This window comes from Salvia splendens, chromosome 13 (genome assembly GCF_004379255.2).
Source record: "Salvia splendens isolate huo1 chromosome 13, SspV2, whole genome shotgun sequence".
In the NCBI taxonomy this organism is placed as follows: Eukaryota; Viridiplantae; Streptophyta; class Magnoliopsida; order Lamiales; family Lamiaceae; genus Salvia; species Salvia splendens.
The window spans coordinates 33086322-33102836 of record NC_056044.1 but is presented as its reverse complement, the minus strand read 5'-3'; the positions used below and the strand labels follow the sequence as shown (position 1 = coordinate 33102836).

Sequence of the window (16515 nt, the reverse complement as noted above, 5' to 3'; positions counted from 1 at the left end):
TGGAGTTTATTTGAGAAGCTTCTTTGATTTTTCATTAATGGGACCAGAAAATATGAGGCCTTATTTCATTTTGCTTCATCATGCATTTTCTATTAATGGTACAAAAATAATATTTGGCTTTATTTGATTTAGCTTAATTATGCAGTAAACACCTTGTAAAAGTCTTTGTAGCTTTTGCCTCCAAATTCACTCATTTTTCAATTGGACTTGACTGGTTTGTGAAGGACTTTTTATAGTTGAACAAAGGGGCATATATCTTCTAGTCTTCGTTTTTGAGCATACAATTAACTGATGCAAGCGTTACAAAGAAAGACAGGAAAGTAGAGAAAGAGGGAAATCGTAGAAAGAGAAACAGTGAAACCCATAATTTATGTTTCCCTTTCAATCACTTCATTTTTCCAAGAAAGGTTTTACTCAACAAAAATATTAGTACTCCTTCCGTTTTTTCATAGTTGAGGCAAAACTTTTCGGCATGGAGTTTTAGAAAAAAATGTTGGGTGTATTAAATAAATAGATAAAAAAGTAAGAGGGAGGAAAAGGTAGAGAGAATAAAGTATTAAGTGAATAAAGTAGAGAGAGTAAAGTAAGAGAGAGTAAAATAAGAAAGAGAAAAAAGTTACCATATATGGAAATGACTCAACTACGAAGGACTTCTCGAAATGGAAAAATGACTCAACTATGAAGAAACGGAGGGAGTACTATATTGCTTCTCACTTCAAGCACTTACCCTCTCTCTACCGACACAAAGAAAAAATATTATTAAACACCAATTTATCTGTATCAAAGCTGACCAATTTTCTACTACTTCTCTACCCCATCAAACACCATGCTTCCATCAATTTTTTTTCGTTTCTATTTTTACTCTTAACTTTTTGTTTCCGTTTTTACTTTATTGTTTGTATAATATCAAACACCAAGCTTCCCTCAATTTCCAGTGGGGCAACACAAGTTTGGAAATTTTACACTTTGCAGTTGACTTGACTTTGAAAATATGTTATTAGAGAAGGTTTCAGACATATTTGTTGGAATATAGTATTTTAATTTTGAGTAAAAAGGGCATCTCCTAGTTTGTATATAAATAGGCAAATGAAGCAGAGTAGATAGACAAAAACACAGCCATGAAAACAGCATACCTTTTCCTTACATATCTTTCTCTCCTAACACTTTGTCTATGTTTGTGTCCTTCAAGAGCAGCCACAGATGAAGCAGAGAGTTTGATGAGATGGAAATACAGCCTATCATCTTCTGCTTCTCTCGAGTCTTGGTCCGTCAACAACATCAGCAACCACTGCATATGGATTGGCATTCGCTGCAACGATGAGGGATCTGTCTCTGGGATTGATCTCTCCGGTGCAGACCTTGCAGGGACATTGGACCTGTTCCATTTCACTGCATTGCTGAATCTCACCACTTTCAACCTCAGTGGGAATTATCTCAACGGCTCCGTACCAGCTGCTCTTGGCAACCTCACAAGCCTCACTCTCTTGGACCTCTCCAACAATTCGTTTGCCGGCGCCATTCCTCCAGAGGTCGGCCGCTTGACAGAGCTTCGATACCTGAGCTTCTCCGAAAACTCTATGTTTGGAGAAATCCCATATCAGATTGGCAATCTGAGGAAGGTGCGCTTCTTGGATTTGGGATCCAATTACTTTGAAACTCCAAAATGGTCTCGATTTCCAACTTTCCCTTTCCTAACTCACCTGAATCTTGGTATCAATGAACTCAACTTGGAATTTCCACACTTCATAACCACATGTCTCAACCTTACTTTTCTTGATTTGTCTCAAAACAAATTCACAGGCCAAATTCCTGAATCATTGTTCACTAATTTGGTCAAACTTGAATATCTTAACCTCACCAGAAATGGTTTTCAAGGCCCCCTGTCACCAAATATCACTAACCTCTCCAAGTTGAAGGATCTTCGCCTCACCGAAAACCTTTTCTCTGGCAAGATTCTTGATTCAGTAAGCCTTATTCCAAGCCTGCAAAATCTAGAGCTGTACAATAATTCGTTTGTAGGAGAAATCCCTTCTTCTATAGGCCTACTCACGAATCTTCGAAGTATAGGCCTTGGAATGAACAGATTCAATTCCTCCATTCCTCGAGAGCTCGGCCTGTGCAACAAGCTGACCTACTTAGATTTATCCCAGAATTCACTCTTGGGGCCATTGCCGCCATCCTTATCAAATCTGGGTAATTTATCTTATTTGCGACTATTTAAGAATAGCCTGACTGGTGAAATATTGACCTCTTTCATCACGAGTTGGAGAAAACTAATCTGGCTAGTAATTCAAGACAATGAATTCAGTGGGGAACTTCCATCAGAAATAGGCTTGCTCACAAACCTCGAGTATCTGTTTCTCTATAATAATTCGTTTTCAGGCACCATCCCACCAGAGATAGGAAACCTACAAAAAATGAGTTGGCTGGACCTTTCAACCAATAACTTTTCAGGTGAAATAGCTCGAGTCATAAACCGATTGAATGGGAGTTGGAAAACAATGCATTATATTCCATACTGAATTTCTTTTTCTTTTTAATGACGGTTTGAAACGATCATCGTTTTGAATTAAATACTTTTTATAAAGAATGCAATGCATTACTCATAAATGTGCTATTAAAATGCTATTCATACATTTACATTTTAAAAGTAAAGAATTTTGATTTATATCCTTATTTAACTTTAAAATATATTGTTTGAAGGTCTATTACCATCCACCATTGGGAGTCTTACAAATCTGGAGGGCTTAGTTCTCTCTTTCAACAAATTAAATGGTGAGTTCCCAACCTCCGTTTGCAACTTGACATCTCTTGAGTAATCTTGTTGGCCAAATACCAAATTTAATAACTAGATGTCATGCTAGTATGAAGTGACATTATATAAATATCTCAATATAAACCTAAAATACTATATCATTTCTAGAATATTTTGTTATAGTGATTCCCTACATGCCTGCTAGAACATGAATTTTGTTCCTAGGGATATTACCATATGAGTAATGGTTGTCTCAAACTTGTACCATCCACAATTGAGAATCTATACGTTATGGATATAAGTCTCAACAAATTAAATGATGCTTTATAATAACTCGTTTTCAGGCAGCATCCCACCAGAGATAGGAAGCCTACAAAATTTATGGAGGCTGGACCTTTCAACCAATAACTTTTCAGGTGAAATACCGATTGAGTTTGAGTTGGAAAACAATGCTTTATATTCTTCCCTTGGTGAATTTCTTATTATTTTTCATGACTTTTTGCAACGAGTTTGAATTAAATCCTTTTTAAAAAGAATGCAATGCATTACTCATAAATGTGCTGATAAAATACTATCCATGTGCATTTTTAAAAGTAAATAATTTTGATTTATATCCTTATTTAACTTTAAAATATATTGTTTGAAGGTCCATTACCATCTGCCATTGGGAGTCTTACAAATCTGGAGGACTTAGCTCTCTCTTTTACCAAATTAAATGGTGAGTTCCCAACCTCCGTTTGCGACTTGACATCTCTTGAGTAATCTTGTTGGCCAAATACCAAATTTAATAACTACTTGAGTGCAAGATGTCATGCTAGTATGAAGTGACATTATATAAATATCTCAATATAAACCTAAAATACTATGTCATTTCTAGAATATTTTGTTATAGTGATTCCCTACATGCCTGCTAGAACATGAATTTTGTTCCTCGGGATATTACCATATGAGTAATGGCTATGTCTCAAACTTGTACCATCCACAATTGAGAATCTATACTTATGAGTTATGGATATATATGTCTCAACAAATTATGGTGCTTTTATCTACAATATGGAGTATTAGTTTAGTTCACAACATGATATGCATGTAGTACAATTTTAGATGTAAAGAAATTTGATTTATATCCTTCTTATATTTCAAATAAATGGTTTGAAGGTACAATTCCATCCACTATCGGAAATCTTTCAAATCTGAATACCTTAGATCTCTCTTCCAACAAATTAAATGGTGAGCTCCCATCCTCCCTCTGCAACTTAACATTCATTAAATAATCTTGTTGGGCATTTTTATAACTTTCAGAATACCTAGCATAATATGGCATTTTTATAATAGTTTTTATTATAGTGATTCCCTACATGCCTGCTAGAACATGAATTTTGTTCCTCGGGATATTACCATATGAGTAATGGCTATTGTCTCAAACTTGTACCATCCACAATTGAGAATCTATACTTGAGTTATGGATATATATGTCTCAACAAATTATGGTACTTTTATCTACAATATGGAGTATTAGTTTAGTTCACAACATGATATGCATGTGGAGTACAATTTTAGATGTAAAGAAATTTGATGTATATCCTTCGTATATTTCAAATAAATGGTTTGAAGGTACAATTCCATCCACTATCGGAAATCTTTCAAATCTGAATACCTTAGATCTCTCTTCCAACAAATTAAATGGTGAGCTCCCATCCTCCCTCTGCAACTTGACATTCGTTAAATAATCTTGTTGGGCATTTTTATAACTTTCAGAATACCTAGCATAATATGGCATTTTTATAATAGTTTTTGTTATAATGATTTCCTATATGAGAGCTAGGTATGAATAGTGAATTTCATTACTCTGGATATTAACATGAATAATCTAGATATGTTCGAACATGGACATTGAAAAGTTCATACATTAGGGTGAATAGTTATATTTTCGTACAACTATATGGTCGGAGAAATCTCATATCAGATTGGCAATATGAGGAAAGTGCGCTTCTTGGGCTCCAATTACTTTGAAACTGCTGATTGGTCTTGATTTCCCACTTACCCTTTCCTAACTCACCTTAATCTTGGTTGGAATGAACTCAACTCAGAATTCTCACACTTCATAACCACCTGTCTCAACCTAAATTTTCTTGATTTGTCTCAAAACAACTTCATAGGCCAAATTTGGTTGCGCTGGACCTTTCAACCAATAACTTTTCAGGCGAAATACCGATTGAGTTTGAGTTGGAAAACAATGCTCTATATTCCTCCCTTGGTGAATTTCTTATTCTTTTTCATGACTGTTTGCAACGAGTTTGAATTAAATACTTATTAAAAAGAATGCCAATGCATTACTCATAAATGTGCTGATTTGATTTTTATCCTTATTTATCTTACGAATAAATTGTTTGAAGGTCCAATACCATCCACCATTGGGAATCTTACAAATCTGATGTTTTTATCTCTCTCTTCCAACAAATTAATTGGTGAGCTCTTGACATTCATTAAATAACACTTTTATATCTGAAAATTATGCTAATTTTATTTAAATGTCATCTTGACAAACACTTTGATTTTATGTGGTCCCTCTACTGTAAAATATTAATATCTAATGCAGATAACTGTCATGTTATGTATGTGTATTTTTCAGTATAAATAAATTTGATTTGTATCCTTCTTTTATCTTTCAAATAAATGGTTTGAAGGTACAATTCCATCCACTATTGGAAATCTTTCAAATCTGGGTTCCTTATATCTCTCTTCCAACAAATTAAATGGCGAGCTCCCATCCTCCATTTGCAAGTTGTCACGGCTTTATTATCTTCTTCTCTCAAATAATACTTTGGAAGGAAGACTGCCACAGTGCCTTGGGAACTTCAGCAGAATTTTGACCATCTTTCATCTAAACCAAAATCAATTTGGTGGCCTCATTCCATCCACCTTTTCTATGAATTGTAGTCTCGTTTCCATCAATTTGGGTAATAACAAATTCCACGGGCGATTACCTAAATCCTTAGTCAATTGCCAAAGTCTAAGGGGTCTCGACATTGGAAATAATAGAATACAAGATGAATTTCCCTTTTGGATGGAACGCCTTCCCAAGCTTAAAGTGCTAGTGTTGAAGTCTAACAAGTTTGATGGCAACTTATCACTTCCTTCGCCTACCAAACTTCCATTTCCTATGTTACAAGTTCTAGATATATCTCATAATGCATTTGTAGGCTCTCTCCCTGAAAGATATTTCAAGAATTTCAGAGCAATGATAGAGGAAAAGCAAAGAGATGACACAAAGAGTTTCCATGACAAAGAAAAAGACAACGACGTCTATTATCTAATTTATGTGGATATGATGATCACCTTGAAAGGTCAGGATCAGTTGTTGAATAGACTACTTGAAACCTTCACAACAATTGACTTATCCTCTAATAGTTTCTCCGGGACTATTCCACCTTCCATAGGAAATCTTAATATTCTCAAATACTTGAACCTATCCCACAATAGCCTCACAGGACATATACCTTCATCTCTTGGAAACATGAGCCAACTCGAATCGTTGGATTTGTCAACAAACAAACTGGAAGGAGGAATTCCAAGTGAATTGACAAGGTTGACATTTCTTGCTAAATTAAACCTTTCAATGAACAATCTTGTTGGGCATATACCGCAATCCAACCAGTTCTCCACATTTGACAATAACTCATATATTGGAAACTGGTGGTTGTGTGGATTTCCGTTGACGAGAAAATGCAATGATGAGAATGGGCCAACGATAAACCACTCAAATGAGAAAGGCAACAACCTATCTTTTATGCAAGAAGTTGGCATATCAATGGCCTTTGGTTTTATTTTCGGATTCTGGGGAGTTATTGGTTCTTTCATATTAAAGAAATCATGGAGATTTGCATTCTTCAACTTCTTTGATGCTGTTGGAGATTGGCTCTACGTTAGGAGTCTTGTGCTTGTATCCAAATGGAGACGGACCTAAAATAAGGTACTAATCACTTCATCCCTTCAACTTCTTTGATGTTTTCATTGAATGTTATTAGCAGTAAATTATCTGGAAATAGCATGACTTTTAACCAATATTTTTTTAACTAAAAAGAAAATTTTGAACCATTTTGGTCCCTTTTTGTATCAATTGTGCACACATGTTTGATGCATTTTGATGCAGTTCCAGCAAACGACGTTGATTGCGTTGGAATGACTAGAATTATGGCGTCAAATTCACGTGATGCTTGTGGAAAAAGTTGAGGAATCAAAGTCATCGTTGTGCTATGATGTTCGATGGACCATCGGACATCCTTTAAGTTACGAAATTGTCCTTTTATTTGTTTTTCAGGCTTTTTTTTGGTAATTTTGTTACTTTCTCTGAAACGGTAGGGTTTCAAACCACTTGTAAATAATGGATTTCATTGTTTTTCAATTTAGAATAGACTAAAAGTCCATTTTTGGTCCTCATATATGGCCATTTCGCATTTTGGTCTTAAATATTAACTTTTTGATCTTTGAATCCCAAACAAACGAAAACAGACATGAAATGAACCTTAAATAGCATTGACCATCAAGTTTTGAAGAAGCCTTAAAAAAGGACTATTTGCATACTATTTTCATTTGTTCGGGATTCAAAGATAAAAAAAAGTCAATGTTCTAGACCACAATCATAAAATAGTCATAAGTTTAGGACCAAAAATAAACTCTACTCTCCGTCGATCTAAATTTGAGATGAAATATTCTTATAAAATTGATGAATTTGTTTGGCAAAAACAGCTGCATGGCAATTGAAACCCATATTTGTCAAAGTACCTTCAAAGAACTTTCACCAACGTAATTCTCATTACACTTCCATTTTATACAGGCCCAAAAATAAAAGCCCAAGATTGAACCCCAAGATGGGCTTCACCAATGTATTCACAACCCATTTAGGTGTGATCTGATGGTAGATATGGAAGCCAATTGGACCGCCGGAACCTCTGTTTGTACATGGAGAGGAGTTACTTGTGATTCATCTAATAGTAGAGTGACTCATTTACATCTCAACTATAAGGGACTCAGAGGTTGCATCGCACCAGAAATTGGAAATATTTCTTTTCTCGTTTCGGTAGATTTGAGCGACAACTATTTCCATGGCCCCCTACCAAAGGATATTTGCAGATATAACAACCTTCCTAGACTCAAAGAACTTCAGCTTTTCAATAACAAATTGGAGGGAGAAATACCAATGAGTTTGGGTGAATGTCCACAACTTGAGCTTCTTGATTTGTCATTCAACAACTTTAGTGGACATATGCCTACACAAATTGGGAACATCACACACCTTAAGACACTAGACCTTGGTTTTAACAATCTGAGAGGTAAGATCATATATTTATATTGAAAATATAACTAATTTTCAGCTTAATCTTGATTATCAATTCTAATAGACCATGTCCTCATTGTTGAAAATGTAATAAGTAAATTGCTTCACTTATCAAATCCATATGCACATTATCCATTTCCAAATGCATGGTCTTTTCTATATAATCATGTTGTTTACTTGACTGATAATTTTATTATTTTTAATGCATTTTAGGTACTATTCCCAAAGAAATTGGCCTTCTTAAGAAGTTGAAGGTGATGGATTTGTCTTATAACAAACTTAGCGAATCAATCCCAAGAGAAGTGTGGAATATGACAAATCTCATTCAATTATGGCTTTCAGATAATTTTCTAAGTGGTATGATTTATTATTCAGCTATAGCCACAAGTTTAGTAACATCATCTTGCGCTCACACACAAATTATTTGATAGTAATGTTATTAATAAAATTATTATTTGGACTAAAAACTAATTTTTAAATATATTTTCCTATAAAATATTAACTTTAGGTAAACATTTTGATTTATAGGAGTTATTCAACAAGAGATTGGTCATCTTGCTAATTTTCAACGGTTGGGCATGAGCTCGAACGAATTGTCAGGGTCTTTGCCGTCAGCCGTTTTATCAACATATCTTCTTTGGATACCATTGACCTATCAAGTAACACACTTTGTGGTGCATTTCATTCGGAAATTCAGAACTTGAAAGCACTGACACTCTTAAGGCTTGGGAACATTGGCATGATTTCTAACTCTTGAAAGCACTGACACTCTTAATTTAAGCATATTCTTGCATTATAGCATTAATTTGCAACTTGCACGTAGCATTAAATGATCTCTTATTCTCTCCAACAACTTGAATGGTGAGCTCCCATTCTCCATCTGTTACTTGACATCCATTGAATGTTTTTGTTGGGCATTTTATAAATATCATAAAATGGCATGCATGCATGCATATTTTTCAATTTGATTCTTATCGTTGGTTTATCTTTCAAATATACTTGTTTTAAGGTCCAATACCATCCACAATCGGAAATCTTTCAAATCTGGACTTCTTATATCTCTCTTCCAACAATTTAAATGGTGAACTCCCATCCTCCATCTGCATGTCAGGCATTCGTATTCTTCTTCTCTCAAATAATACTTTGGAAGGAAGACTGCCACACTGCATCGGATCTTTGACCATCTTTCATCTCAACGAAAATCAATTTAGCGGCCTCATTTCCTCTACATTTTTTAAGGATTGTAGTCCTATGTCCATTAATTTTGGTGATAACAAATTCCACGGACGTTTACCTAAATCCTTAATCAATTGCAAAAGTCTAGAAGGCCTCGACATTGGAAATAATAGATACAAGATGAATTTCCCTTTTGGATGGAACGCCTACGTAAGCTTCGGGTGCTAGTGTTGAGGTCTAACAAGTTTGGTGGTAACATGTCATTTCATTCAAGAACCAAGTTTCCATTTCCTAGGTTCCAAGTTTTAGATGTATCTCATAATGAATATATGGGCTCTCTACCTCAAAGCTATTTCAACAATTTCAGTGCAATGACTGAGCCAACAGAAATTGAAAATGATGAGTTTCTAAGCTATGTGGAGATGAGGCTCATCTTGAAAGGTCAGGATCAGTTAATTGATAGACTATTGGAAACCTTCACAACAGTTGACTTATCCTCCAATAGATTAACTGGAAATATTCCACCTTCCATGGGAAATCTTAAGATTCTCAAATATTTGAACTTGTCCCATAATAACCTCATTGGACATATACCTTCATCTCTCGGAAACATGAGTGAACTTGAATCGTTGGACTTGTCAACAAACAAATTGGATGGAGAAATTCCAAGTGAATTGACAAGGTTAGCATTTCTTGCGAAATTAAACCTTTCAATGAACAATCTTCTTGGGAAAATACCACGATCTAAGTAGTTCTCCACGTTTGAGAATGATTCATATATGGGAAACTTGGGATTGTGTGGAGTTCCGTTAACAAGAAAATGCAACGAGAATGATGGGAAATCGATGCATCCTGCAATAGAAGAAGTTGAATATGAATTATAGATGGATTTGGTTGGCGATGTGTTGTGATGGGATATGGAAGTGGATTTGTAGTTGGGATTGGAATTGGCTACATATGATTATAAGAAATGGAAGGCCAAGATGGTTAGTGGAATTCTTTTTTGGTGTTGGATATAAATATAAGACGAAAAAGAGACGCAACAAAGCAGCACCAACACGCAGGGGAACTTAGATTGGAAGACAAAAGGAGGATTGTGTGATTTCCTTGTGTTAAATTTGGAACTCTTTCTTGAGTTGTTCTGAATTTCTTTCTTACCTTTTTTTCCGTTTTTGGATGTCAGGAGAGCTTGTGTTTGAGTTGTGTTTCTATTTCTTTTACCATATTAATTGCTACTTTTGTGGTTGTGCTTAGTTTCAAATTTGGAGTTGCTGCAGTATATTAAATTATGTTAAGAGTTAAGCTAATTTATTTTCTGTATTTTGCAAACAAATAAACAATTATCTGTGCTAGAGGAAATTGATGAGTAAAAAAGTTTGCCAAATTATACATATAGTATAAGGTTTTAATTGTCACATTTGAAATGCACCCAATAAATACAGAAAAAAATAAAAAGAACTCAAACTCCGACGTTCTACATAAAGTGAACATCACATCAAAATTTGTATTATTTAGTACTTTGAACTTTTAAAATTTATATTATTACAATCTTTTGAGAAATTGAAAAGTATAAATTTCAAAGAGTCGTTCGGGGAAAAAATAAATTAGAAATCGTGTTGTAAATCAGCAAAATCCGCACACAATCACGCTCTAATTAGGCCAAAGGCGCAAGAACAAAATAGCTCGTAATTTGTGTGAAGAATTGTGAATTAACCCTAATTTCTCACTTTGCCTAATTACGGTATGTGATAATCGGAATGGGAGTTTAAACTGTTTTAATGAGTGGTTTATGTGTTAATTCACTAATTAGTGTGATATTTGTGAGCCAATTTTGATAGTGATGTGTTTGATTGCTTCCTTCTCTTTTTTATATGGATTTTTTTGGTTAATCACTTAAGAAGAAGATTGAATTTCTTCCGTTCATCATTTATTATGAATTTCTTCATGAGATGCAAGTACATTTTCTCAACGTCTGGAATCTGTTTGGTTTCCTAGTTTTGTAAGGGAAATAATCCTTATACACTTTTAATAACATAGTGCACTTCCATCTGTTTGATATTATTCTTCATAGCATATATGTGTTGTTTTAATATAAATATCATGTACCAATAAATATCAAACTGACACTATGTATATAAACAACCAATAGTCAAATTAAATAAAAAAAGAGAGGTTGAAAATAGTTAATTCCATAGAAAAAAAATATGTGATGCAAATCCAAGTCGTCTTATGCTTAAATCAAAGTCCATTCTCTAACCGTCTTCTAAGGCACGTCTCTTGGACACATTTATGTTTCCCTTTCAATCACTTCCTTTTTCCATCAAAGCTTTTACTCAAATAAATTATTATGTACTATATTTATTTTTTGCCAAAAAAAGAAAATGACTTAACTTAGTTGGGACGGGGGAGTACCAAATTTGAATCCCATTGCTGATGAAATTATTATTCATGGATGTATTTTTAGGTGTAATTTATGCTTACATATAATTCTCAATTCCCACGTTAAATGTAATTAGCATTAGATGCTGTGTTTAAATTTAATTAATTCATTTCTAAAATTACGAAATTCATTCGAAACTTACATTCTAGTGACACAAACAATGACTTGTTTGGAGTTTATTTGAAAAGCTTCTTTGATTTTTCATTAATGGGACCAGAAAATCTGAGGCCTTATTTGATTTTGCTTCATCATGCATTTTCCATTAATGGGACAAAAAAAATATTTGGCTTTATTTGATTTAGCTTAATTATGAAGTTAACACCTTGTAAAAGTCTTTGTCGCTTTTGCTTCCAAATTCACCCATTTTGCTATTGGACTTGACAGGTTTGTGAAGGACTTTTTTTAGTTGAAAAAAGGGGCATATATCTTCTAGTCTTCATTTTTGAGCTTACAATTTTGGAAATGATAATAAAACCCCTAAAAACAATAGATTTACTATTTCGCCCCCAAGACGTCTTATTCTTTAATCAAAGTCCATTCTCTTATCGTCGTGTAAGGATGGCTCTTAGGCACACTTATGTTTACTCAAGAAAAATATTACTTCTTCCGTCCCTAAAGAGTATGAACTATTTCATTTTTCGTCCGTCCCTAAAGAGTATGAACTTTCTAATTTTAAAAATTCAAACAAAATACTACCCTTACACATCATTTTATTTATAACTTATACCATTTAAATTTATTTAATTCATTTCGAAATTACAAAAATTCATTTGAAACTTACACTCTAGTGACACAAACAATGACTTGCTTGGAATTGATTAGTAGATGTTGTTAAACACGGCTGAATTGAATAGTAAGGGAATTTCTTATTCACTGGATTAATTTTCATTACACATTAGGCACCACTTTATAGTATAAGGAATATACAAGGTAAATATTCTCTAATTACTCTAATTGATTGCTATCTCCTATGTATGGTAAGGTATAATCTCGAGCATATCTCTTGTGTAATTAGGAGAATATCTCGTGATCTCCTCAATCTTCTCCAACACTCCCCCTCAAGTTAAGTAACGGGATTCCCGATATTTAACTTGCATAAGACTTCCCGGAATGACTTCGAGTTTACTGCCTTGGTCAAAATATCTGCCAGCTGATCCTCGGATTTGACATAGGGCATCTCGACTATCTTTGCCTCAATATTGTCTTTTATGAAGTGCCTATCCACCTCCACATGCTTAGTTCGATCGTGTTGAACTGGATTCTCTGAAATGCTTATAGCTGCCTTATTATCACAAAATAGCTTACATGTTTGGGACGAAGAGAGTCCTAGTTCCCTCATAAGCTTCCGTAGCCATAGAAGTTCTGTGAGTCCACTCTTAATCCCCCGGAACTCTGCTTCTGCACTTGAAAGGGCTACTACCTTCTGTTTCTTGCTTCTCTAAGTCACAAGATTGCCTCCCACGAAGGTAAAGTATCCTGCTGTGGACTTTCTATCATTTGGGTTGCCAGCCCAATCGGCGTCAGTGAACCCATGTATCTGTAGATGCCCATGACTCTCAAATAGAAGCCCATGTTCAACTGTTCCCTTCAAATATCTCACAATTCGCAAAACTGCTTCCCAATGCTCTTCTTGGGGAGCGTGCATAAACTGGCTTACAATCCCTACAGCATATGCAATATCTGGCCTTGTATGCGATAGGTAAATCAACTTCCCGACTAATCGCTGGTACCTGCCTCTGTCGGTCTGCTTCCCTTCTTCCTTCATCTGCAGCCCATGATTTTGGATCATTGGAGTGTCTGCTGGCTTACAATCTACCATCCCGACTTCAGCTAGCAAATCAAGCACATACTTTTTCTGATTAATGAAGATTCCCTTTTTCGATCGTAGTACTTCGATTCCCAAGAAATACTTTAACGGTCCCAAGTCTTTCATCTCGAACTCACTAAATAAATTCTTCCTTAATTCAGCCATTTCTTCTGTATCATCTCCCGTAAGAATCATGTCATCCACATATATGATCAGACACGTAATTTTATCTCCTCTCCTTTTGATGAATAGCGTGTGGTCTGAATTACTCTGCATGTATCCATACTTCTTCATTACCTCTGTGAACCTTCCGAACCAAGCTCTAGGAGACTGCTTCAGTCCATACAAAGTCTTCTGCAATTTGCATACCTCTCCTTCTTGAAACTCGTCGGTGAATCCAGGTGGAGCCTCCATGAAGACTGGTTTCGGTAATTCTCCATGTAGGAAGGCATTCGTAACATCGAATTGGTGAAGCGGCCAATCCTTGTTTGCAGCAATTGAGAACAACACCCTTACAGTGTTAATCTTTGCGACGGGTGAAAAAGTCTCCGCATAATCGACCCCATAGGTTTGGGTATATCCCTTCGCCACCAGCCTGGCTTTATATCTCTCAATCGTCCCGTCTGGTCTTCTCTTTATTGTGAACACCCATCTACACCCAACAGTCCTTACCCCTTCGGGCAGCTTGTCTTTGACCCAAGTGTTGTTCCTCAATAGTGCTTTCATTTCGGTGAGCATAGCCTCCTTCCAGTGTTTGTATTTCATTGCCTCCTCGGCTGATTGCGGGATCTCTTCTTCTTCATATAGAGCAGCTTCAAATGATCTTGCCATCTTTGATAGATTTCCCTGTACAAAGTTTGCTACTCCATACCTGCTCTTTCTTCCAATCTTCTCGGGGGAGTACCTCTTCGGAGGGATTCCTCTTGTGCTCCGGGGTGGTAGAATGTATCCCCCAGTGTCACTGTCTATCGTATTGATCTCTTCCGATGATTCTGCATCTACTGGGTCAGTAGAAACTGTATGAAGGATGGGTTCAGTAGTTACCTCGGATATCGGTGGAAGAGGATCGTCGGAATGTGGGTGAGATGACTCACTTTGCGGCGAGACATGCTCCGCGGTAGTGACAACTGGTTCTGTTAGATCCTCAATCGAAGAGTTTGGAAGTGGCACGACCCAACTTAGATAGTCCACGGAAGTATTTCCGGGATCACTCTCCCCCTGACTACTAAGGTGGGTATGGTAGAAGAATTCGGTTTCTAGGAAATTACAGTTCATGGTGGTGGTGACCTTTTTGGTGATCGGATCATAGCATCGATAGCCCTTCTGGTTAATACCGTACCCGACAAAGACACATTTGGTAGCGCATGGGGATAGTTTGGTTCTTTCGTGTTTGGCAATGTGGACATAGACGGTGCAACCAAAGACTCTAGGTTGAAGGTTAAGGTGTGGAGGGATTTTGGATAAGGAGGATAAAATATCTAGAGGGGTTTTTTTGTTCAGGATTTTTGTTGGTAGGCGATTCATGAGGTAGACAGATGTTGCGATTGCTTCTGGCCAAAAATATTGTGGAACTTTGGATTCGATCATTAATGCTCGGGCTATTTCTAGGATTATCCTATTTTTCCGTTCGGCTACCCCATTTTGTTCTGGTGTGTAGGCACATGAGGTTTGGTGAACCATTCCCTTTTCTTGGAAAAATTTGGTCATTGGGCTATTAATGAATTCCCTCCCATTATCAGATCGAAGGGTTTTGATGGAGGTGTGAAATTGGGTTTGAACCATTTTAAAAAATAAAATAAACTTGTCCATAACCTCAGATTTGTGTTTCATAAAGTAGATCCACGTCATCCTAGTGCAATCATCAACAAATATCACGAAATATCGAAAACCATTCCCCCCAGCAAAAGGTGCGGGACCCCACACATCAGAATGTACTAAGGAAAACATAGATTGCACACGAGTGTTTGAGAGTTTAAATGATTGTCGGTGGCTCTTTGCCAAAACACAAGTTTCACAGAAAAAATTAGCAGGAACAGAAAGGTTCGGAAAAAGCAGTTTAAAATAACCAGGAGAAGGGTGTCCTAGTCTTCGGTGCCACAGCCAAATCTCTTGTTTCATGGATCCGTGAGCCAGCATCGCACTACCATGTTGAGCTATCTCGTCCACGTAGTAGAGTCCACATTTCTCAGTGCCACGCCCAAGTATCCTCTTCGTCCGAATATCCTGTAAAATGCAGAAGTTGGGATGCATCAGAAGGGTACAATTTAATTCCTTTGTAACATGACTGATAGACATCAAACGTTGAGATAAAGTCGGAACATATAAGCAATTTTGGAGACGAAGTGTAGGAGATATCTCAATAGTGCCAGATCCTTCAACAGTGATTAATTCCCCACTTGCGGTCTTAATATAAGTTTTAGTGACTCTACTCAAGGTAATAAAATCACTCTTATCCGGTGTCATAGTATCGGTGGCCCCACAATCAAAAATCCAACCCTTTGACATACTTGCCTCACTATTCATATGAAATGCAGCGGAAATAGTTTCTAAGGGAGCAAATGGGTTTCCTGTCACATATTCACATAAATTTGGGCTAATTTGGAAATTTTCAACAACAGGGGGGTCAATTATAATTTTCGAACAATCTGAGGGACTCCTATGTAAAGAGTGGGGTCGAAAATCTAATTTTGGCGAAAACGGGGGACTCCTGTGCAAAATTCGGGGTTCCAATTTTAATTTCCTAAACTCTAGTGGGGTTAAATGTGGTTTCAAGAAATTTCTAGGGTTTGGTAATATACCAAACCTGTTACCTCTACTATCCGGCGCCGTCCCCTCTTTTTCGGCGAAATTGCCGACTCCTCGGACATTGCCGCCCCGGGTTGATGCCTCCTGGTTCACCATCTGACCTTTACCGGCTGTTCCCCCACGGTTCTCCGGTTGATTTCTCTGTATTCCGTCCTCGGTGACTCCGACGGCCATTCTCGCCTGAGGCTTGTACC

At 36.4% G+C, this 16515-nt stretch overlaps 2 protein-coding genes across 12 annotated transcripts in view; both read left to right on the top strand.

The window, feature by feature from the left end:
- Positions 1–903: 903 nt before the first annotated feature.
- The window catches only part of LOC121761750 (receptor-like protein 52), a 111331-nt gene continuing 95719 nt past the window's right edge, over positions 904–16515 (top strand). For 2 of the 11 annotated variants that reach the window (XM_042157386.1, XM_042157384.1), the window contains exons 1-6: positions 908–2454; positions 2704–2775; positions 3100–3171; positions 3402–3473; positions 3914–3985; positions 4370–4441. In XM_042157386.1, the coding sequence (XP_042013320.1) occupies positions 1119–2454; positions 2704–2775; positions 3100–3171; positions 3402–3473; positions 3914–3985; positions 4370–4441 (1696 nt within the window). In that variant the 5' untranslated portion in view covers positions 908–1118. Of the gene's footprint in view, positions 2455–2703; positions 2776–3099; positions 3172–3401; positions 3474–3913; positions 3986–4369; positions 4442–5151; positions 5224–5442; positions 6729–6908; positions 7196–16515 lie in introns of those variants that run through there. The other 9 variants (XM_042157392.1, XM_042157394.1, XM_042157393.1 and 6 more) reach the window with 9 other exon arrangements.
- On the top strand, positions 7321–9269 carry LOC121761764 (probable LRR receptor-like serine/threonine-protein kinase At3g47570). The gene is made up of 3 exons (XM_042157432.1): positions 7321–8088; positions 8307–8450; positions 8622–9269. Exons 1-3 carry the CDS (start codon positions 7671–7673, stop codon positions 8795–8797), a joined length of 738 nt encoding a protein of 245 aa, XP_042013366.1. The 5' UTR covers positions 7321–7670; the 3' UTR covers positions 8798–9269.